This window comes from Orbicella franksi, chromosome 6 (genome assembly GCF_964199315.1).
Source record: "Orbicella franksi chromosome 6, jaOrbFran1.1, whole genome shotgun sequence".
Taxonomy (NCBI): domain Eukaryota; kingdom Metazoa; phylum Cnidaria; class Anthozoa; order Scleractinia; family Merulinidae; genus Orbicella; species Orbicella franksi.
The window spans coordinates 9,361,158-9,385,408 of NC_138150.1; the positions used below are offsets into that span (position 1 = coordinate 9,361,158).

Below are 24,251 nucleotides of genomic sequence, written 5' to 3' on the forward strand. Positions count from 1 at the left end.
ACAACTTTCTTGGTTTTTTTGGCGCGTAAATCTGACGCAAAAGGCAATTGCAGGTATAAGCTAGCTTGAGGCCATCTCGAGTTTGTATATTTATATAAATTACCTAAATAGCTTGGCTAAATGGCCTCCCTGCAAAATAATTTCATACTTTCAACGGCGGAAAGAAAAAAGTCGCAGAATACCAGCTTGCGTATATTCCTTGTCCTCCATGTTCCTTTGGATCAAGTCGCATTAGAATCAACGTATGGATATTTTGCTGTACAAAACAATGAGGCCCCGGCCCGTTAGGGAAGGGGGATGGGGGTTGAGTATCCCGTATCCCGTTAGATTTTGGCTTAAATATTCCGTATTCCGTAAATTTCAAATTCAGAAGTAACAATTTTCCAGTTCGATATCCCAGAAAATTGCTAAAAATATGCCTTACCCCATCAATTTTTCCCACGATATTACGTCTCCCGTTAATTTTTACCAGAGTTTCCCTTACCCCAGAACCCTCTAGTATTGCCTCAACAATGTTTTTTTCGGGTCAAATGTAATGTGCTACACGAAAAAAAGAGAATAGTTAGCCTATAACATTATTTGATCCGTCCCTATAAATCATACCAATAAAACTGATCACTGCATTGCGACGAAAGTCGAATTATGTCACATTTCAACGTACAGTAAAATCCCGGTAACTCAAGCCACGAACAACTCAGCATTTTATCATATCTCAGGAATACATTCTAGTTACATGAACGTTTTTTGACGCCAGTCTCCATATTCTAAAACTTCTGATGTCCACAAACATTTTCACTGAGAGTTCAAGTTGGAGTCTCCTATAGCTTAAAGCTGGAAAATTAAACAAGGGTATGGACGATTTGACGCATAGTTTCAGCGGCAGGTTTTTAAAGCTTTCTTTGTATTCAAAAAAAAAAAAAAGAAAATTAAAACAAAAAAAAACTTGATGTCGCGATAATTATGTCAGCGAGTTTTTTATTGCCTGTAGACTACGTTTTTGGGGAAATCGAAGGATTTCAATTGACGCAATCTTATTTATTATTATTATTATTATTTAGTATTATTATTAGTATTGTTATTGTAAATGTTACTGTTATTGTTATTGTTATTGTTGTTGTTCTTATTTCGTTGTGAGGTGACAAATAATTCAAAATGATGTACAACCAGTGCATCAGTGTCTTCCCGCTTTTAGGGTAAAAAAAAGAAACTGGCTAAACCATTTGGAACGAGAGCTTCAGTTTCTATAGCAGGAAAACAGCTCAGTATTCAAGGAACCGACATATGAGATGAGTTGTTTCTATTTGGTCGCAACGATCACTGAGCTTTTGTCAGCGACCCAAGCGACCATATGAAAACCAACCTTAACAAAATAGGGATGTTTGCTCTAAAAGGGCGTAGGCCTCATTATTTCCCACCCGCACCTCCCACCAAGTCTCCCAGAGCACATTGTAAACGAGTGAGTCCTCCAGCGAGGTAGGGGTACACATAGTTCAAAAACAGAGTAAATTAAACGTAAATGTTGTAAAGACCAATTCGTATTGGAGGAGGGTAGCATCACATATACAAGAGCGCCATAAAGTATAATTTAGTTTTTATTCCTTAATCCGAATTATTAAGTAAACAACTAAAACATTAAAAATGTATCAATGTAACAATAAATTCTACTTAATGTGTAATAGCCCTGAAAAGTAAACATACAGTATTTTCTGGTATGTAGCTAAGCTCGTCTGGCGCTATTAATGTCTTAAGTCATACTGCGGTAATGATAAGAACTGAGCTATTCAACGATTGCTGAATTGTATAATGATAAAATTACTCTTACAATAATTACAATAATTTCAATAATTTCTAATACAATTTATAGGTCTCTCCCATAGACTAAGTGTTCCTTCCAAATCAGGAAACAAGTTAACTTTGTGTTGTTGTACTGAAAAACAACAAAAGGTTAACAAATGTTTGAAGACTTTAAACTTTTAGTTAGTAGGCACAAAAAAATGAATACAAAATGAAAGAATACAAATGAATAGAAAAAGCAAACATATAAAATATTTAAGATGTATTGATGCTGTATTGACCAGACACAGACTCATCGTAATCTGTTCCACGGAATCATGACTGAACAACTTCTGGCCTTGGGATGTCTAAGAAGAAGAAAAAAATGTTATTATAACTGAAGTAGCTGTTGCTAGGTAACATAAGCGGAATCCCAAAGATGTTATATGGGTATAAATCTACCAACATTCTATCGCGAATGCCGTTCTATATCTGATTGGCTAAGCTACTCACTATCTACTCTGTCGTAGATAGTGAGTAACCCGGTAGTGTGCGCTTGTTAACAAACTGAGGGCTGCTTTTTCGCGTTTTTGAAGTGTCTGTGAGGAGAATAATAATGAACGACTGGAAGGTTCATAAAAAAAAAAAAAAAAACATAACATGATTTCCTGTTGATTTCTATGCACAATCACGATATAGAAATCTCGATTTCACAATCTAATTGTTGAATATACTGGTGTGTATATTTTTGGCATAACCAGTAAATCGCGCGATCTTACTCAGGGTACAACAGTTCGCCCGTAGCTCAATGGACATACACTCATGCTCCATAAGATGACAACGGCAATTGATCATTCGGCTGTTTTCCCTTACCTTGAGGATCAATTTGAAATTTTTTGGTGCTGCAGTAATCGTAACGATTCCTTGCTCTGCAAGTGTAGCTGCCAAGCTTTCCGTCCGTCAAGACACCGACCTCCAATGTGCACTTCATAAGTCGAGCTGGTGGCCACCCAGCCCGGCATTGGAATCCAATTCGTTTATCTTGTGGATCAAACCATTCAATTCTATGTGGTCTTGTCCATGGATGCTTCGCCAGTTGATCAGTCTGCCAGGCAGTGCAAGTCAAATTAATGGCTGCGCCCATCGACAGTTTGTTGAATGGCGGAGTTGACGAGATATTAATCTGAGGTTCACCTGTTTGAGGAAAAAAAAGTAAAACAGTTGAACTAGCGTGAGTTTCGTATATTTGAAACGTTGCATGAGTTTTAGTTTTTATTTCTAAGTTTCTGGACCGAGTTACAAACTGAGTTGTAGACGAGATCTATAAACTTGCAAAAAAAAAAGGCAAAGCCAATATTCCACAATACGGAACAAGTAAGTTTAATTTCGCGTCATTTCCAAGCTGACAGTTATAAACATATAAACGCTATCTAGACCTTCAAGTAAACTTACCAACTACAGTGTTACAGTACTGACAGGAAGCAAATGGAAGAATCGATAAACCACTGACAACCAGTAGTAACAGGGAATACCGTGTCCTACGTTCCAGCAGAGAGATGTTTGCCATCATGAAACGTCTACAAATAAGAATTCTTCTGGCTCAAATATTCTGAAATTCAAACTGTCCAAATAGAAAACAAAAATTAAAAAAAATATATATATATACATATATATATTGGCTATGGATTGACATTGTTGCAGCTATGAAGTTTAATATCGAGAAAAATAAACTGGTTGCCCTCCGCAAACTCCGAGAAGTGTTGTGTGTAAAATGAGTGAACGAAAACGGTAAAGATAAGCAACACTCCTTAAATCCTTAACAAATGAACGAACGGCTTACCTTCTAGTGTCCTGATGTCCTTTGTACTATCTTTTTAAACATTTGAAAACTTTCCACCCCTTTATATACATTATAGCTGTCTACCGGAAGTTCAAAGGGTGCTGAAAAGAGTTAATGACTACTAATTTACCATCATTTGTATTTTTAAAATATGTAAACTCTTAAGTCATATTATCATGAATGTCCCATTGTACATATATAATAATCGACTATTCTGAATTCTTTTTTTTTTAATTTTTTGAGGGAGGATATAAATATATATATTGCTTTTTTTCGTAATAGGTACAGGACGTAATGTAACAAATATGAACTAATAGGGGATCTGCACTACCTTCGTCAGTACTGATTACGGCAGATTACATCAATAAATTGGTGGTATTAATATCGCACTATTTGTGGTCTTTCGACCCAGTGTCTTTTATTTGCCACATCGTAAATAATGATAAAAAATAATAATAACGAAAGACCGCGAGGAGACCTCCAAGAAACCTCAACGTTTATAGCTGAGGCCACCGCAGTTGTTAATATATTGCAAACTTCTTTAGTTTTTAACATATTTCTAATAAAAAAAAAACGATTTCGAAAAGCATTTAAGCAAGACAATTAACGAAAATAGAGCAATATGACGTTTCGATGACTGCATGTCATCACTGCCAAATGAATAAATTAAAAATAACGGCAAGGCATATTTAGAATTAGAATTAGAATGCGAGGAAAAAATTAATTAGCAAAGTAGCAAAGATGACATAAAAGCGTTCTATGATCGGAAAACATTTCAGGGACCAGCATGGCTTAACACCCGATGACTTAATTGAGAACTTTAAAGTCATCAAGAAATGCTGTGGCAAACACGAATGTTTAATCTTTGCAATGCTTTGGTAAGAATAAATAACCGAAACTGAACACGCAAGCGGATTCGATTCGCGCGAAACTTTTCACCTAATGCTTTCATGTCACCTATGCTAATTATTTGTTTTCTCGCATCCTAATTTCTATAAATATGCCTTGCCGTTATTTTAAATTCATTTGTTCGAAAATGATGACATGAAGTTGACAAAACGTCGTGTTGCGATATTTTCGTTAATTTTATTGCTTAAATGTTAATACATTGTAAATTTATGAATGAGCCGAAACAACCGATAACGTTTTTTTTTTTTCGCATCTCTTTACAAGCTTAATTTTTAACTTGCTTGAGATTCCTTTGTTCTGTAAGACCAAAATATCGGGTTTTGCATGCAGATTTTGAAATTGAATAAATAAAGTTCTGTTAAATCCTTCCCCTTAATCTTGAATTAGTAATTTTGGAAGTTCTGGAAGAACTGATCGGAAGTCTCATGAATGAAAAAAATTAAAAAAGAGAGGATGACCGTTTCCCATCACTAAAGTTTATTTGAACTTAATGCAACACGCAGGCGTCTTTTTCCTGCACAGTTTTGCGTCACTGAGCGCACTAGTACAATACAAATTACGGGTCCAAAGAAAACAACGGTTAATGTAGTTACACACCAACACTTTTTTTTGTATTTTATTAACTTTTATTGATTTGAAAAGCTGCATACAATTTACAAAAATCAAACAAACAAGAATTCGCATGGTCGGTCATATTATTTTATATGTATAAGAAAGAATGAAAAAAGACAAGAAAAAAATAGAAAGCCACCATTTCCTTTCGAATGCTACCTACTTTTGAAAAAGGTATTTTGAGAAACCTGGCCATTGGAATTAGGAAAAAATTCAATTGGTAAATACTAGGGACAATAATTATCTGAAGAGCCGCCAGCTTAACAGCCGCAATAAATTTAAAAATATCTTTTTGCCGGTTTTCCCTGTTATACCATCTAAATTAAACAAGGCAACTATTCAGTAAATAATTTTAAGAATCTGAGATATGATAGATGATCGATATATAAACAACCTCGCCAAGAATTTGTTCTGTAAGGTTTTCATTCCTGAGCTATTCGGAGAAATATTTCCCCAAAATTATAGAGCTTTCTTTTTATGGAGACGCCATGTTGCTGTCCCTCGGGACACAATATGGCGGCCGTAAAATAACAGAAGCTTCTGTCATTGAGTTTTGCCATTAAAACGAAACGTTTTTATCCTAGGGCCTGGCCACATCGTAATTAATATTTTATCGAATGCAAGGACTGTTCAGTTAGCAAGCACGAACAGGATAAGTCACCTATTGACCTACGCGACAGCTTTGTCTGGCCGTCGTTTTAATGTCACGCAACACAAAAGTTTGGGTTTATTACAAAACGAAGAACCTTGTCGAGCTAAAAATTTGTAAAACGTCAAGTTCTTAGTGGGTCGTATGTCTGATATATTAAGTCCTCACAAGGATAGGTAATTTTTTATTTCGAAATGTGAAGACGTCACATAAATGGTGACGAAATCACACCGGCTATTGACGTCACACGGTACAGGGGGACATTTGTGCTTCGGGTAAAACTTTGCATTGGGAAAAGATGAAGTAATTAACGTAAGAAATGATATAATATGGTTATTTTAAGATCACAGGGGTGCATTATTGTGTATAAAAATGATAGATTTTTTACCGTTCTCAATCTTGATCAAGCAGTGACAAAAGAAGTCGTTTACCACCTTGAAAGCAAAGTTTGAAACTATGTGTATCGCCAATCAACAAGGGCATTTGGGTGCGGATAAAGCTAGACTCCAAGCGCAACTTCTACAGAATAAAATAGCAGATATTATGCAGGAGGAATTTGCCAAAGAAATTAATGGCTTAGTGCATGAAGAATTAAGACGCTGCTGTGAAGCTTGCCAGGAAGACGATCCTGCTGAAAAGCTCCATAAATGTAAGGTGATGGAAGAAGAAGAAATTTGGGCCTGCTATTTTGAAAAGGCAAAGGCAAGCATTAACATTGAACGATTTTGGAAAAGAATTAGAAGAGAGGTTCTCCGGAGACTTGGCTTAATTCTGGTTGAATCATGGATGAACTTTATGTTTCATCTTCTACTGATGGACGAGACAAATGCATTTTTAATCTATAAAAACTATGAACGAAATCGAAATAAGGGCAAAGATGAATGTCAAGGACTTGAATTCTAATGATTATATGTAAACATTTTGACTAGGAGTCAAAGAAGAGTGCGAACTTAAGTTATTATTGTCCTTACTAAAATGGTTACATGCTGATATATTTTTGACTAGAATTGTTTGACAGCTGGCTGTCGTGTTGTCTTGACGTATTGTACATTTTGAAATTTGTACATACAAGTCGCTATTATCATGTGTTTAAATTGTGATCAAAATCTCACCAATCGTAGAGCAAGTGTTCGAAAGTGTAAATACAAACAGAAAGACAAGTTTAGGCTTCTACGTAGTTAATATTTTCATATCAATAAAAATATTAAAAAGGACAAAGGACCTATTTTTTTCATTATTATTATTTATTATAATCCATCAAATATTTTCGCTCGCGCGCGATTGGTCTAAACACATCACGTGACCGAATATTCCCCAGCTAAAACTGGGGAATATCCGAGAATATTCCCCAATTTTTAAAACTGCGCGTGTTGCGAAAAAGATTTGTAGGATAATAAACACAATAGCTTCCATTTGACGCGAAAATATGCTTGTATATTTGTCCTTGGACATTATCTGTTCCTCGAAGCTCACAGTTTTCCTCGAACTACGCTGTCCAAAACTGTTCGCTTCTCGGAACAGATAATGTCCGCGGACAAATATCCCAGCATATTTTCGCGCCAATTGGAGGTTATTGTTTATATATAAATTAGCCTTTATATGACAGATTTACAAGTTATAGGGTCTGGATAATGCAAACATTTTCATTGTAAGTTTCATCAGCATTGATTCAATGGATCCCTCTCAAATTTAACGGTGACAAACACATTGTGTTGTAATCTTCCGCACTATTGTTTCCCGAAGTTTGCCTTTGCATTACAGAGGCATGTAGGAGGAATGAATAATTATTTCACCGTAAATTGGTAACGCCACTTTCATTGTATTTATTTCAAACGCCTCCTTTTAATCGTTAAAATTTGAAAGCATTCCATCGAGTCATCGTTAATGAAACTTCGGAATAAAATTCTTCCAATCATCGAGCTTCTGAGGTGCTTTCAACAAAAAAGAAAAAGCGCTTAGAACAGAGAATTATAGATAGTGATCTTGATTAAAGAAAAAATCTTGATCTCGGTCGCGAAAAAGTAAATCAGAAAAACTTTCATGACGTGAAAACATTCTAATATGATTCAATTTTGAAGCAGTTTCACCACAAAGGTGCACGTCTGTCTGTCCATTTACTATTATCTATATAATAGTGTTAATATGTAGAATTGACATTAGCTATCTCATAACAACAACAATCTTTATTCACACTATTCAGGTACAAAGGAAAGGTAAGACAAAAAAGAAACTATAGAAAACGTAATGATAGAGATTACATAACTATATGTTCAATTCGAGTCAGTGTGCAACAGCCAAAGTAGCAAGGAAATAGCGTCAGATCAAATTACTCGAAGCATCCAAAAGCGAAATAAATGATTGCGTGACAATGTTATCGACTAATTTTATATCATTATTGTTATTATTTTTTTTGTTTTTGAATTCTCGTTTGATTCTGTCAGGGAACCTTTTGGGTTTGCACGCAAAATGTGAAATTTCAGTGGTTTTCAGCTGCTGTTATGATGTACCTAAATTTATATCAGTCACTGAAAAATTTAGATGGCCAGTCCGAAACTGAAAATATCCCGTGATATCTGAAGAGGACATTTTCATATAATACATGCGACACGGGTGGTCAAAATAGGACAATCACCAATTTTGGAGGGCATATATTGTATTTGTTGCCCGAGCAGTATCATTTGCGCCCGAGCTGAGCGAGGGGGCAAATGATTCTACGAGAGACACAAATAAACTATATGCCTTCTAAAAGTCACTTGATTATATTATTATCAATACTCAAGGCCAAATCGTGTAAATTCATTTAAATTAATAAGAAAAAAAAATGTTTAAGGGAAATGTAGCATGAAACTATGATATGGAAAGTTGTTGCTACAATACGATCAGCTAAACATGCAAGAGCCAAACAATATTCCTTTCTGTTTACAATAAAAGTCAAATGAAATCTAGTTTTAAAAAATTAGTAACAATGATTACCAAAAATCAAATGACTGCCTTGTAAGCTCCCGCCATCCCTCTCTGCCGCGGCGAGCAAAATGAAAACACATCGAAAATCAATTAACTCAACTAACTTCTCAACATCTTTCCAAACGCCGTCCGTGTTCTGCCCTTTGTATCGATTCAATTTCCACCTGTCTCCTGACTGAATAGATAATTTGTGTTCTGGTTTCGCATCGTTTTCTTTCGTAAATAGCTAGTCCTTCGCTTCAAACAATCATGCACATGTAAATAATCCCGATAATTTCATACTCGTTTTATCAGTTGTAGATAGTTTTATTAATTTTAATTTATTTATAGTGTCCCCAATTAGCGGTTATTTACTGCTATTTTAGACACTTAAATAAAGGTACTCATTCATTCATTCATCAATCCATCCATCCATCCATCCATCCATCCATCCATGATCCATCCATGATCCATCCATGATCCCTCCATGATCCCTCCCTCCCTCCATCCCTCCATCCATCCATCCATCCATCCATCCATCCATCCATCCATCCATCTTAATGATTAAAAAAAGAAAAGAGATTCTCAACTTACAAACGAAATGAGCATTATAATTTTTATTTAATTTGATTTGAATTATAAAAGAATCAAGTGAATGTTATTTCTTATTGTACTAGTTAATGTTAAACCTTTATTGTAAACAGACCAATACCTCCCTTTGGAGAGTAAGGCGCAATAAAGATATACTATACTATACTATACTATACTATACTATACTATACTATACTATACTATACTATACTATACTATACTATACTATACTATACTATACTATACTATACTATACTATACTATTCACTCACTCCCTCCCTCCCTCCCTCCCTGCTCTCTCCCTGCTCATTTTGGTGTTTTTCGCTTGAGCTTTTTGCTCAATTTCATTCAGTTGCTCGTTGTCTAAATCCAAGTTTTGACTAGGAAAAAGCTGAAAATTTGGGACTTCAAAATCTCTAAACTACAAACTGAGCAAGTGCAAACTCATCCACAAAAATTCGTGGCATCTCTGCAGCCAATCAGAAAGTTGGCCAAAACTGAAACTAGTCAGATAAGCACTAACATTTTCCCGGGCTTCCAGAAAAATGATACTACTAAAAACTGTTTGTTTATTTGTTTGATTTTTTGTTTTACCCCCTGCCTGCTGCTACAGGTCGTGTCGATCAGAATGCAAAATACACCTGGAAAGAAAGAAAAGGCTCATATATCACATGGAAACGAGAGACATTATTATTTAGTAATTTCTCCATAGCAGACGATGCCGCTTAACGAAAGGGTCGCATGACTGGGATTGACAAAGACACCGTTAAGGAGTGGTCACTCGTGTCGTTTTTCCCTTGGTGAGTGCCACGAAGAGCGTCTCGCAACCTTTTTTTTTTAGCAAAAATGAACTGAAACTATAATACCACGTTAACGAGCAAAGAGGCCGTTTAACTGAAAGCGACTGGTTTGAACATTGCAATCTTGAAAATCTACATCCAGTGCGTTAGGGGGGTAATCAGGTCGTTTTGGAAGATCTGCTGAAGTAGAAAACTCTCAGTAGCGATGTCAGTCGAGGAAGAAACTCGCCTTCCTCGATATGTTTTATCCTGGGAACAAAATGTGACCCCTGCGACTTGTTCCATTGAATGTAGCTCACGAGCAGGCTCTTGTGTAGCTACTGCGCTTGGGCACTAGCAGCGAAGACGCGAAACTTGTTGACGAGGGGCTTGGCTCGAAAAACAGACCCTGCCCGCATGCAACATTGGCAGAGATTCGGAAAATAATGGCCTCCAGGCAGGTTCTCATTTCTCGCCGGGTCACTTCGCTTACCGGCTCGTCTCGTAGGGCTTCGCCGTTCGTAAGCAGCTCATGAGAGCCTGCTTGAAAGGACGTCGCTGTGAGGAAAGAAAAAAAGAAGAAGAAGAAGACCGCGAACTACGGTACCCCTGCTTTCAAAGCCCTCGAGTATGCACTTTAAGGGATTTGTCCGTGGGAGTCAAACACTACGCGGATTTCCTCATGAGAGCGTCCATTTTTTACTTTTAGCTTTGTAACTTGTCACTCTTCACCAAAACGGTAACAAAAGGTAAACTACTTTTATTAAAAAACGTTTTACACCTATATACAGTAAAACTAAAACTATAAAAGCAACAGGGCAAGATTGCTTTATATCCACACAACATTTAGCCCGGGCAACTTGCAATTCACAAAAGATAAAAACGATATTATTAACCTATAATCAAAAAATAATAATTGGACTACTCTAACACCACGAAACTTGGCGCTTCATGACATTTTCAATACATAGGGTGCCACTTTATAAATGAAATGACACTGACCACCCAGCATTTGTTAAGGGCCATTAGTCAAGACTAAAAAGGCAACGATTGCTACTTTAATTTCTATTTGTCTACACTATTGTAATTTACTTGTCGATACGAGAGTGATTTCAACATGTCCACCTTACTTTATAGTTGTTTTGCACTAAAAACTTGGCTGGTCAAATTTGACAGTTCAACCAACCAATTGCATTGCTCGGTCAAAATCGAATATTGATAAATAAATGGATGTTTCAATCACCGATAATAGCCCACCCAAATTTGGACAAATTTATTGGGCTAATACTTGTAACACTTTTAATGCAATTTAGTTAAAACTCAAAAAACTTTGCAATGAAACTTAGTTGAACTCTAGCTTACCAAGGAAATAGAGAAAAATTTACACGGGAGTTCACGCATGGCACCCCTTGAAAATCACGGTTGTTAGGTCTAAATCTTTAACGACTTAAACCATCCTCGTGTTTCTTTTGTTTACAATCTTTCACAGCATTGCAAAAATACTACCATGGCAGCATAGCTCCTGCAACGCAATGTTGGCCCAAGACGCACATGAAAAAATGGTTCTAAAGATTGAAAGCATGCTTTCGTTTCAAGCTTAAAATTCACTAAAGCCTCGTTTAAATGAAATTCTTGTGGCAAAGCTGACACCTTTAGAAGACCGCTTTCACGTGGTTACACTTCTCATTTTGCTGCCCTAGGAATTCTTTATGATAAGATTTTCTCTACTTGGTGAAATAAGCTCGTCTGACGCAAGCACGCATATATTTCTGAATTTTAATCTTTTCTCCTTGGACTGTTGTTCTAGCTAAGTATTCCTTGCACTAACTTTTTGACTTAGTCGAATATTGATATCTAATCTAGTTGTAAGACAAGATGAAACTACAACACGAGATTACATTAACTGAAATCCAATATAAGTGTAATAATCTGCAACATTTTGTTGTGCGAGTTGTCTGTTAATAATTTACAACTCAATGTTCCGGTTGCAAATGAAAGCAATTATCCACCACTACGGGAAGCATATAAGCATATAAGTTTAGAAAAGCTACAAATTACAATCTATTGCCTATTAATTGTTGTTTTTTTGTATATATTGTTTTTGCATATTGTTTTATTGTTTTTACCATAGGATAAAAAATGGAGCACTGACAAAGTAAGAGACGGTTGAAGATTTAATGTGCCGTTCTTTGTGGCTCTCTCAGTACTGCTATCAATAATCAGTTAAACAATAGAGCGGTTTTCAATAGCGTGTCATAAAACCAAAACTAATACAATCATTCTAGCCAATCACAATGGATACAGAATTTAATGAACCAAAAAAAATCCTTGAACAGAATACATGTAGCTGACGCGAACCGTGGGAAAACGTGTGAGAACGGGTTACAATTGTTCCTGGTTTGTACTTTTGATTGGATGAAAAAGTGGTGTGAATTTTTTTAAGCCAATCGTGTAGAGTAGAAATACAAATACCAATTACCCTTCGACGCTCAGGTGAAAACCCCTCTATTCCTATTTACACTTAGTTTAAGTATCTAAAAGTACAAGTACTTTGAAAAAGTCCTAAAAACGTAAAGTTCTAAGATATATAAAATCTACAACTTATATCTTGTTTTGGCACACAAGGGGCAAAATACGGGCTGCAAATTTATCTATAGCATACAATTTAAAAGTGCGTTAACGTACACTGCAGAGATCAAATTCAATCAAATCCTTATTAGGGAAAATGCTCTCCTCAACATCTAATTTTAGCAATATCAAGATAACCAACAGTCTCGGCCACCACGCCCAACGATAAACAATTGCTACCAGTCACCTTTCTATTACGTAAATAAACGTTCACCGATTCCAGTTGGAGCTACATTTGGAACATCTGGCGCTAAAACAAGCCCCATTAATAAATCTCTTGTAGAAGCTATCGAGAGCAGGTAAAGAAAAAAAATTCAACATTAAAATATTTTGCACTACAACGACAGAAAAGCACTATTTAGGTAACTTTGAAAACCCGTAGGCGAACAAACCAACCAATTTTTCGATGCTAAGCTAGGAAAATCTAGATTGTTGGGGCCATGGTTGTCTATTTTCACATGACTGAATGAATAATATATCGTCAAAACAGTGCTGTCTTCCAGAATGCACAAAACCATAGTAAGGTATGTTTACAATTTACAAATGAGTGTTAGATGTCTCTTGTTTCATTTACTCCGGATTTACCCTTGGTTGTGTTTCTAAGCTAGAGTCGAAAATACCTTCATTTTGTACAATGACAGGTAAATGTAATCACTAACTTCCAGTATCATCATCATCATTTCTTTGATGTAGGATCACTACAGAAACTAAAGAAATTTAAGTATGGTTGAATCGCCCACCTCCCCTGCCCTATAAGAAATCAACAGGGCCGTAAAGGACATTGCTAAACTTATATTCCATCAAATATTTTCACACATTTTTGCGCCAAATGGAGGCTATTAGTTATGCAGTCTACACAATGTAACCGGCAGTTTGGCGAAAGAAGGAAAGGCTTAATTTCTACGGGATAAAGGCCGATGTAAACTGCGAAATAAATCAAACTTCCTTGCCATGTATTGAGAGGAAACAATCTGGACTTAGCAGGACTGAAGGCAAACTTGGAAGTAATAATGCAGAATACGTGTTCTTACCGAAGTTGCAGACAAGAAAACCACGAGAAGCGTGTTTAAGATTTTTTCACTGTATACTTGTTGGAACTTCACCAAATAAATCATCTTTCAAGAGCTCAGCAGGACCTGATAGCATCAGAGGGAAAGTGTGGCAAAGAATCTTACAATGGCAAAGGTATCTTCATCCAAAAATCAGAGATGCCTGTATTGTTAACTGGAAGCCAATAGGTTTTGGAACGTGTCATTTCTACGTTTCTAAAGTAGAGAGGCAAGCCATGGACGTTTGTCTCAAGTGTCAACCTATGAATGAAATCGAGGTCATTTCCACAATATGCCACAATCGGTTGCAGAAAGAAATCAAAAATCCAAACCAGGTCCATTCCCATGGTACACCATCTATCCTGTAGTTTATATTATGTCAGCTTTGTAAATCCAAGAGTACTTTAACAGCAGATCCTGCTAATCATAATGTCACTTTCAAACAAGCTGTTGATGCGACCCCCTTAGTAAAATTGATTCCGCCAACAAAATCGCGTATTAGTTTTTACTCCAACCAACTTTCCCACTGTTGAGTTTTGCGACGCAACTCTGACTACACAAAGTTGATCTGGATTCAAAATTCATACCCTGGATTTTGAAAGTTGACTTCCCTGATCAATATCTTTGTCTCGAAGCAGTCTTTATGCCTTTAGGCATTGCTGTTTATAAAATTAAAATGCACACTGCTGAAGATTTTTTATTTAATTGGTTTATTTACAAACAAAATGATAACATAAAGATCATACACACACTCCTTTGTCATTAGGGTAACTATGTTTTTTTTTTTAGTTTCACGATGGACAAAAAATGTATTCGGGTTGTGCAATTAACGATAAGTACCACATGTGACAATTCAAAATTTCCATCCCATACTTGCCCCAGGTGATCGCACAAATTTTGGAAATTTTGAAATATTACTCACAGTATTTAGCGCAAATTACTGTAAACAACCATACGATGACCTTACAAATTTGCATTCTATAGATTTTGCAGTTCTTGACATGCTTCAAATCTTAGTTACCCTTCATCTTCACTTCCATAAGGTGACATAGAATCTTCGTATGAAGGACCGATCTTCTCGTAAGCATTCACGAGTCCTTTTTCATGAACATGGTGTATGCAGATCACCTGATATCCAGTAATTCCACTCACATCTAGAGCACGACTGAAAGACTTATCACAATGCTTTATATCCCAGTAGCCAGTATTGCGTCTTCCCTTCTCTGTGATTTGGTTTTCTTGATCACAGAAAATCATGTCATCAGTAACGTAGTTTCTTTGTCTCAGTGCAGCGGTATTGTGAAGAACAACTTGGTACCTTTGAGTACTTGGCATAAAATGTGCAGATGGATAACGCCCCATATAATCGAACTTTCCAGTAGATTTGTGGGCAAGGGACACTCCAGCGATGCGGTTAACAGCATCTTCAAACAAGTGGTTCCGGCATGTCTCAACAAATTTTCTTTCCACTTCCTGTAGCTCGTCTTTCTTAGCATTGTCTTCACCACAGTCTTCTGAGATGATCTCAGCCGTGAAGGGGGAATGTAAGAGGCCTGGGCTCTCCGTTAATTCTTGTAACTTAGACTCATCTACAAGACGTGAACGGGCTTCTCTGCGTGATCGCGATTTTTTAGCCCACACGGGCCAATAATCTAGCACGTCATCAACAAGTTCATCCTTGTCATCTTGTGAAAGCTGTTTGAGGGTTGATTGACGACAATGTTGGAAGACTTGTTGACCAAACAGAAGACCTCGGCCAAAGGTACACTTATGCCAGTTGCGGTCATCCTCATTGAACTGATACATGAACTTTATGTCATCATCTACTGTCCAGTACAGGTCGAACTTGAAACATTCAGCAAGACTCTTGATAATTGCCCTTGCTACACCAATACCACGCCCATTTTGCGGCAACACAATGTACTTCAAATTAATATTTCTGTCCCCTGATAGCGTCTCCTTTGCTATGGTTGACTTTAAGTCTTCTAAGTGTCTCTCTTCTACAACTAGAAAGATGTTGAATTCCAGAATGGCGGAGTTGTCTATGTTTCCTGTTTCGTGACTTCCTCCCCAAGGATTCTCCTGCAAGAAATAATTTCCCCTCCTGTCTTGCTGTGGCCCAGGGCGGATTGTTGGAATAAATACGGGTGCCACTTGAGTTTTGCAATTAGTGAAGCCCGTGCAAATTTTGTCAAGGTCTTTCTTTGTTTCACTGGTCATTGACGCCACAAGGATATTTGGCTGTTCCGTATGTTTCTTTACGCGAATTTCATCTCCTGAATTGAGTTCTGTTCTGACTATCATAATCTGACATTCTACACGAGACCTTTGGAAGGCAAAGAGGCGTTTTCTTGCCAGAGACAATAAAGTCTCGTCATTAAATGCGAGATCCTCATCAAGTGGGATGGCAAAATGATCAGCATCACTCAACACATTGAGTAATGCCAATGACCACTTACCTGGTTCCACGTTCTTTGGAGGGGCAAGTGCTTTGTCGCTTTTTTCAAATTTCAACTTCTTCTCCAGCTCCCTAATTGGATCACCTTTCTTTGTCCTTAAAGAATCCATCATATCTTCTATGATTCTCTCATGGGAACGCGAGATACCAGATGTGGTTCTGTCGATATGCCGCATCTTCAGCTGTTCAGGAAAGCCTTTCGTGTGATCATACGAGTCAAGAGTTGACACGTCAAACTTGGGATTGTAGTCACGAATGGCTTCTCTTGAAAAATCAATAACCAGTTGTAACTTACCTTTTAAAACGTCAGGGCGACTGGGAACATTTTCCTCTGATCTCAGAAGGAATAGTTCCTCTACATCACTCTTTAGAGAGTCCCTTACCTTTAAAAGTGAAATGTCACTTCCTGCATCACGTGCCTTTACCAGACGCAACCAAACTTTACCCAGTCTGTCTATCAAACATTTTCTGAGCAGACTTTTCCTGTCTTCTTTGTCACACTCTGACCAGTCTTTCTTTTCTCGGCGTGTGGGTCTTAAGAGAACGAAATGACTCTTCTCTAAAACAAAATGGTAGAAACATAAAGCTCGGTGTGCACAAAAACGCCGAATTTTACCATGGCAGACCATCCTAGCAAGAAATCGGAGGCCATCTGAGATATCCGCAGACTCAGCTCTGTACTTTTTTTTCTATTGAATCCATTAATGTTTGACTGTAGTGAGCAAGAGATCCTTGTAGTCTTTCCTGTACAAAGCAACCGGTGTCATTTGCATACATGAAGTCTTTGAGAACCCTTCCAATGTCGTCTTGATGAAGACCTTCTTCATCATACGTGCCAAGAAAATTCTCTACATGATTTTCTTCCTCTTTCTTGTCAAGGATTATTTCAAAGGATGGTGTTCCATCGATCGTCACTTTAGGGAAATTTTGAGGTTTTTTATTGGCCTTCGAAACACTTGTGGAAATTGTTTTCTTGAGGTCCTTTGCTATCTGATGAAGATCCTTGAGGGATGGGTGAAATGACTTCTTCATCTTTACATTCTTAATGTGCCTGCTGAGTGCACTTCTTAGGCCCGTCACAAAGTCCTCATTTTCTGGGTGAAACACTAACACTTCACTTTCATCCTTAAGTTTTTGCAGCAGGTCTTCTCCACCAACCATGGGAACCTTTTCTCTGGCCAATTTGTAACATGCATTGCCCTCAGAATCTTCAAAAATTTCTTCCCATGCTTTCTTAAGAGCTTCCTGGTTTTCACTACGCAAGATCTCAAAATTATCAGATTCGCTAGCTTTAACTACATGGATAAGCTTTGGCCTAGATGGAAAGTCAAACTCTCCATGCTGACGGAAGACGTTTACAAGATCATGTGGTGTTACCTCTCTTCCTTCTTGGCCGCTTGTAAAGAACAGGATTACGTCAGCTTTGCTTAGTTCTGAAAGAAGAACCTTATCCCCTTTCTGATCTTCACGGAGGCCTGGCAAATCTACCAGTTTAAAATCGACCTTTAACTCCAGATGGTTAGAGCTTGTTATCCTCCTGTCTTCTAAAGTAGGGAAGATTAAGAAAGGGCCTCGTAACTCTATATGAGTTGCATCCTCTAATACATCCTCTTTTTGAAAAATGCTCTTGAGATGGTCTCTCACAACGATTAGAGGATTCTTTCCTTCCACCTCGGGTTTTGAGTTAGGGTACAACACTTCAGGTTTAAACTCGTCTGTTTCTTTATGCAGCAGCACTTGTAGGGTGTTTGCATACTTCACATAAATGGGTAAACGCGTCTGTCTGGTGCCTTTACCAGAGGGAAGGGGCACTTCATTGAGCAAATTTCTTTGAGCACCTTGATCATCTTGATTTAAAAGAAAGTTGAGGAGAGAGCTTTTCCCTGCCCCTTCAGTGCCAAAAACAGCAATATTTATGGTATTGTTACTGTCTATTACAAGTCTTTTATGAAAGTCACTAATACCTTCTTGTATTCGCCGTCTTGCAGAACCAATTACCTTTTTGGAGCGGACTTCTGACTTAGGCCTATACAAAGAGTTCCAGGCCCCTTCCATGACATCGAGGCATTCACTGATTTTCTCTCCGAGACCAACGTCTGGGTCCTGACTTACACCAGGAAATGTCAACGCTTTATTAATTGTGTACGTCACAATATCTGCAGGGAGAACAACTTCGTAAGGTCACAAGTTGCAGCAAAATAACTCAACTTAACACGAATTCAGTTCATTTCAAATTTGCCTGTCCCCTTAAAGTTCTCTTGGATGAAAGATTAGTCCTATTTTGTTGATTGCCTCTGCACAAAATTATTTACAAACCAGTGTAGATATCTACAGAGAGCAAACGTTCTAATGTCAAATTGAAATTGATGTTTAAAGTGGATAATAACACTTTCTAATACTCTCAAGTAACTATTATTCGATGGATCTGCGGTTGTCCGTACTTTGTTGTACAGACATATTAAAGCTCTAGACACATCTGAGTTTTAAATTCCAAATGTGTATATTGCCCATTTTAGTTGATCACTGTAGATACAGCAGCTTGGGTGTTAAATATTGCCCAAAAGAGTAATGCTAACTACTAAATAATTAGTAATGCTAATTTTCGAAAATTCAAGGTGGCCTACTAATCGAGGATCAGTTGAAGTATGTGGAAACGCAGTTAATCGGGGTGGAGACCTTGGTATGGAAATACCGTGTGTTTATATTTTTGATGGTCCTAGGAAGCACGTGGATTTACTTGAACAATTAATAGACGTTGGCAACAACCCAGCAATACGAACGGAGGCCGATACTGATAGTGGCAAGCATAAGACGTCAAAGAGGAAGAAGGTTACAAGCAAGGAGTGTAGCAAAAGACCAAGAAAGTGAAACTTTTGTGTAAGCGTATCAGGCAGAGAACTTTATATAAGGACTGCAGACTGGGTAATGCACCGGAAGAAAGAACTGGTCAAATGCGTCATGCTATTTTGCCACTGTTTCATTTAGTAATAAAATTGTATTAACCTGCCGAAATCTGTCATAATTTGACCAGGGTACAAAATCTCTAATTAGCACATAATCATGACAATGACAATAGACAATGCACAGATACAAACAGTGTCCGTAAAGCGGGGCTGACGATGTAAAAGAGTTTGTGGCTTGGGACACAAAAAAGTGTCCGTTGTCTGTATTAACGGGTGTCCGTAATAAGCGGGTTAATTTTAGAAATAATATATGAGCTAGTAGTATATAGGGAATTAACCAAATACCATTTTGTACCACAGCCCTTTTTTTCCGTGTTTTAAATTCCCTAAGCTTAACTCCCTCACAAGTATCGGGAGTTAAGCTTGGGAGATTTAAAACACGGAAAAAAAGGCTGTGGTACAAAATAGTATTTGGTTAATCCCCTATATACTACTTACAACTTAAGAGAAAGGGGGAGGGGCACAATTGGAAACAAACGATCCCGCTGTTATACCGCCCGAGCCACAATGTCTCGAGCGACAAACAAGTGCACGTGGCTGATGCAGGGCTGGAAAGAAAGCTGCAGAAAGCGGTGTGTCGGCGGTTATTGCAAGCACCACAACTATCAGTTGAAGAAAGGAATGCGAATGCTGGCCCAATGTCTGGTATGCGGGGTTGGGGTTCTATGCAACTACAGGTTATGCAGGGGCTGCGGAGGGAGAAAAGTAAGTAAGTGGTTACTTCGGAAGCGTGAAAAAGCGAAGAAAACTTTCGCCTCGTTTTGCTCGAGCTAAAGACAACCCAATTGGAGAAATGGGGGTCTTCGTTATACCGCAAGGCACCATGTCCTCCACCAACCAAAGGTATGCCCTGGAAGAAGAGCTGGCAAGAATAGATCCAGCGGCATTGCAGTATCTGGATCGCCTTCTTGCAGAAAATGCGCCAGAGGCAAAAAAGGTTATCCAGAACATGCTGGAAGAACCAATTTCTCAGGAAACGCAGAAGAGTTTGCAAAAGCCGTTACTCGCAAAGCCTTACCAGCCAGGACCCCCTCCACGCCAAAGAAAGTCGAGAAAAGCGCAAGCGCTTTTGAGGGAGTACGACCCCTTCCCTGCGCGGAAAACCCGAACAGTGACAGACTACCAGAAGGAGATTCTGGATCTGTTCGATGACGCAGAGAAAGAAGGGAAAGAAGAGACTACAGGCCAGCGTTTCATTCGATGGCGCTTTATCAGAGGTCTGGGGAGAAACCTCACACCAGACTTTATGGCGAGGATACGTGAAAGAGTAAGCACGTCATTCTATCTGAGGCACGTTTTGCGTACCAGTTGCACAACATTGAGGAAGGAATGATTATTGTGTAATACTTGAACCCCAAGGGCTCACAGTGGTTTGACAAACTGGAAGACGTGGAAAAATGGCTTAACTGGCAGGAAGAACTGCGTCTCCACAATGAAAAAACCGACAGGCCCAACACGAAGTGGGTATTCGAAGCCTTTTTCAACGTAGACCTGAAGGTTGTGATTGACAGGAAGCCGTTGGTGGGAACAGGGCCTTTGCCTGACTGGCTGTGCAACCTTGCCCATAGCGGGGCAATGGTATCTTTGGACGTGTATGACGACAACCTGTGCCTATGGTGGTGCATCACTGTGCACTGAGGGGCACGCACAGACTGTTGCACAAAAGAAGCCCGAAGTCCCGCCAAGAGTTTCTACAAACTCGAAGCCATTCCTGGAAACTTTGCAAAAACTTCTCTTGATGAGTTGGAAAAGGTCGAAGCCCATCTGAATGAGGGCTTACCTGTCGCATCTTGGCTTGGAATTTGTGTCTACGAGCCTGAGCGTCTGAAAAACGGAGAAGTGGTTTGGCACCTCAGAATAAACCCGAACCCCAAACTCAAAAAGATTTTAACGATAGGTGTCTACGGACGCCATGCTTTCTTGATAAAAGCTATCGCAAAGCTGGCAAAAACCTATGCATGCACGCATTGCAGGCAGAGGTTCACACAAGTTTGTCATCTACAACGGCATCACCAAACCTGCAGCGCGGGAAAAATGGCAATACACTGCCCGGGGACAAAAGTGGAAGCCCCACAGACAGCTTTCGAGAGAGTGATGTACCCGAACACCTCAGCATCGAAACAAGCGATTCTGTTGGTGGAGCGGGAAGCGAAGCAACTGGACATCCACATATGCCACGCAATGTGCGGGCATGGGGGCGAGAGATGGCTTCCGCAAGAAAGGCGGGAAAATGAAGTCTTCTCCTGTCGACAGGTACAACCACGAAACGAGGACGGTCTTCCAATACCAGGGCTGCCCTTTCCACGGATGCCCAAAATGTTATCCTGACCGAGAGGAGGTTATAACAAACGGTAAAACAGCTGAACAACTGTACCAAGCCACCGTGAACCGCACCGCATTTCTGCGAAAGAGCGGCTACAAAGTAATCGAAGCGTGGGCTTATGAAGTTGGGTTTCTTAAGGGGGAACTCCCGAGGAAGCAAACGAAAACTTACCCGCACGGGATCTTGTATGATTTCGAGGCGTATGGCGACAAAACTATCAGAAAGAGCCGACAGGCGTGTTAACGATAGAAAACGCGCACGTGCCGATCTCCGTGAGCTTCGGGGACACTCTTGAAAGAGAGCCCACCCACATATGCGAAAGAAACCCCGTGGAGCTGGTCCGTAAGTTCCTAAAAGAGCTGGAGAGACGCGAGAAAAACATCCAGGACAAGGTGCGAGCGGAGTTTGTGCCAGAAGACATGCACCTGCTGACAAAAGATCAGCAGCAAAAAATCAATGAATGGTGCAACCAGGTCCCTGTCGTGGGGTTCAACTCAGGTTCGTACGACCTGAATCTGATCAAAAACCACTTCGCCAGCACACTTACCGAAGTATCAAAAAAAGTCAAAGTGGCCAAGAAGGGGAACAAAACCATGTACCTGCTCACCTGAGGGGCCCGTTTCCTCGATATCATCAACTACCTTGGCCCGGGGACGAGGTATGACAAATGGGTGAAAGCCTACGGATGCAGGGCAGTGAAATCCTGGTTCCCCTACGAATGGTTTGACACCCCCGAAAAGCTTGATTAGCCGGGGCTCCCAATATACGAGGACTGGTATTCGAAGCTGAAGGGTGAATACGTTCTCACGCGGGAAGAGTGGGAGGGGTGCCAGCAGCTGTTCAAAGAAAAGGGGATGCGCATCTTCCCAGACTGGCTGCATTACTACAACAATCTCGATGTGGCGCCCGGCCTTGAGGCTCTGGAAAAGATGAGAAGCTTCTACATCGAGAAGGGAATTGACATTCTGAAAGACGCTGTGAGCATCCCAGGCGTGAGTTTGCACTACTTGCTCTGGGGGGCGGTTGAGCGGGGCGCAGATCTTTAAAGCCTGAGCAAAGAAGCATATGAGATGCTGAAAGAAGCTGTTGTCGGGGGGCCGAGCCTGGTTTTCACAAGGTACCACGAAGCTGGCATCACAGGGATAAGGTCTCATCTATTTGCAGAACCGCGTCTTTGCAAAAAAATTGTCGGTTATGACATCTCCGCTCTCTATCTTTTGACCATGCTAAGAGAAATGCCTTGCGGGAAGGAAAGGGTCGTGCACTATGACGACGAGTTCCAAGCGGAGGCGGCTCCTGTACTAACGCAAAGGCTAAAAGAAGGAAGCTGGTTTGGATTCGCCAAAGTCGACATAGAGATTCCAAACCCCTTGCGCCCAAAGTTTGAGGAGATGTGTCCTTTCTTTTTCACCAAGCAAGTTCCTGCTGAAGCTGTGCCGAAACATATGGCCAATTACTTGGCAAGAACGGGCAGAAAACGTGGAGACAGAAAAAAACTTGTGGGAGCGCTGTCTGCAGAACGGCTGTTGGTGTACGGCCCTCTGCTGTTGTGGTATGTGAACCACGGGGCGGTAATCACAAGGGTTTACGGAACAATTGACTGCAAACTGGCCAAGACCTTTCCCTGGTTCGTAGAGCAGGTGACGGAGGTGCGCCGGACAGGAGACGCAGACAAAAGCAAGGCGCTGCTCTCTGAAGTGATCAAACTGCTCGGAAACAGTGCTTATGGGAAACTGATCGAAGCGCTGGAGCAGCAAACGAACGTGATATACACGAAAGACGAGAAGGTTGTCGACAGAGCGCTGCGGAGTGCGTATTTCGAAGACCTCGACGAGATCGGGGAGTCCTATGAGCTGGAAAGCCATAAGCCCCGGATTACAATCAGATGGCCGTTCCAGATTGGAATCGCTGTCTATCAGCTGGCGAAGCTGCGGATGCTGGAATTCTACTACGACTTTCTCAACAAGTATGTCAACAGAAGAGATTTCGAGCTCATCCAGATGGACACGGACAGCAACTACATGGCAATCTCTGGCGAGCGGCTCGAAGACATTGTCTGGCCAGAGCTGAAGCAAGAATTTGAGGTGGAAAAAAATCAGTGGCTGCCTTGGGACAAGTCGAACAGCCGGACCCCACGCCTCTTCAAACTTGAGTTTGAGGGCAGCCAGATGATCGCACACTGCTTGAGGTGCTATTTCGCCGACGAAGGAGAGGGGGGCGAAAAAAAGTTCAGCACGAAGGGGAAGTTGAAGAAGCAGAACGAGATAATGTGGCAGCGTTTTAAGGAAGCGCTGGAAGGCAGCAAAGATATGGCAACCAACAGAGGTTTCAGGATGCGGGACAGGCAGATGGTCACTTACGAGCAGCAGAAGCTGGGGCTGAGTGCGTTTTACGAGAAAGGGTGGGTGCTGCCCAATGGGATACACACCGAACCAATCGAATTTCACATTTAGTTCACGTCAGGCGGAGGAAGAGTAGTGTTTGGAGGGACAACCAGCAACTCTTCACGCACGAAGCTGCACTTTGGCCCGTCGTGCAGATAGTAGAGAACGGGTTGATCCGGTTTGATGCCGTAAACTTTCAAAGAACAGATTGGGTCTGTGGCCCTTTTACACCGCCTCCAAGCTCGCCAGGCTGGTAGAGATAACAAACTTGGACGAGAGTGGGGAGTATTTTTTCGTGTTTTCTGACAGGCCTTGAAGAAGGTGTCGACGGCCTTGCGTAAACAGATTTT

At 39.9% G+C, this 24,251-nt stretch overlaps 2 protein-coding genes across 4 annotated transcripts in view; both read right to left on the reverse strand.

The window, feature by feature from the left end:
- Nucleotides 1-1,554: 1,554 nt before the first annotated feature.
- On the reverse strand, nt 1,555-3,390 carry LOC145491543 (uncharacterized). 2 transcript variants are annotated; one of them, XM_081470790.1, is made up of 3 exons: nt 3,226-3,390; nt 2,647-2,967; nt 1,555-2,141 (listed from the first exon to the last, which is right to left on the reverse strand). In XM_081470790.1, exons 1-3 carry the CDS (start codon nt 3,341-3,343, stop codon nt 2,110-2,112), a joined length of 471 nt encoding a protein of 156 aa, XP_081326916.1. In that variant the 5' UTR covers nt 3,344-3,390; the 3' UTR covers nt 1,555-2,109. The 2 variants fall into 2 exon arrangements, with proteins under 2 accessions (XP_081326916.1, XP_081326915.1); XM_081470789.1 differs by lacking the exon at nt 1,555-2,141 and having other exon boundaries at nt 2,547-2,967.
- Nucleotides 3,391-16,900: 13,510 nt separating this feature from the next.
- The window catches only part of LOC145491498 (uncharacterized), a 38,120-nt gene continuing 30,769 nt past the window's right edge, over nt 16,901-24,251 (reverse strand). For both annotated transcript variants that reach the window (XM_081470740.1, XM_081470739.1), the window contains one exon: nt 16,901-18,387. In XM_081470740.1, the coding sequence (XP_081326866.1) occupies nt 16,901-18,387 (1,487 nt within the window). The remainder of the gene's footprint in view (nt 18,388-24,251) is intronic.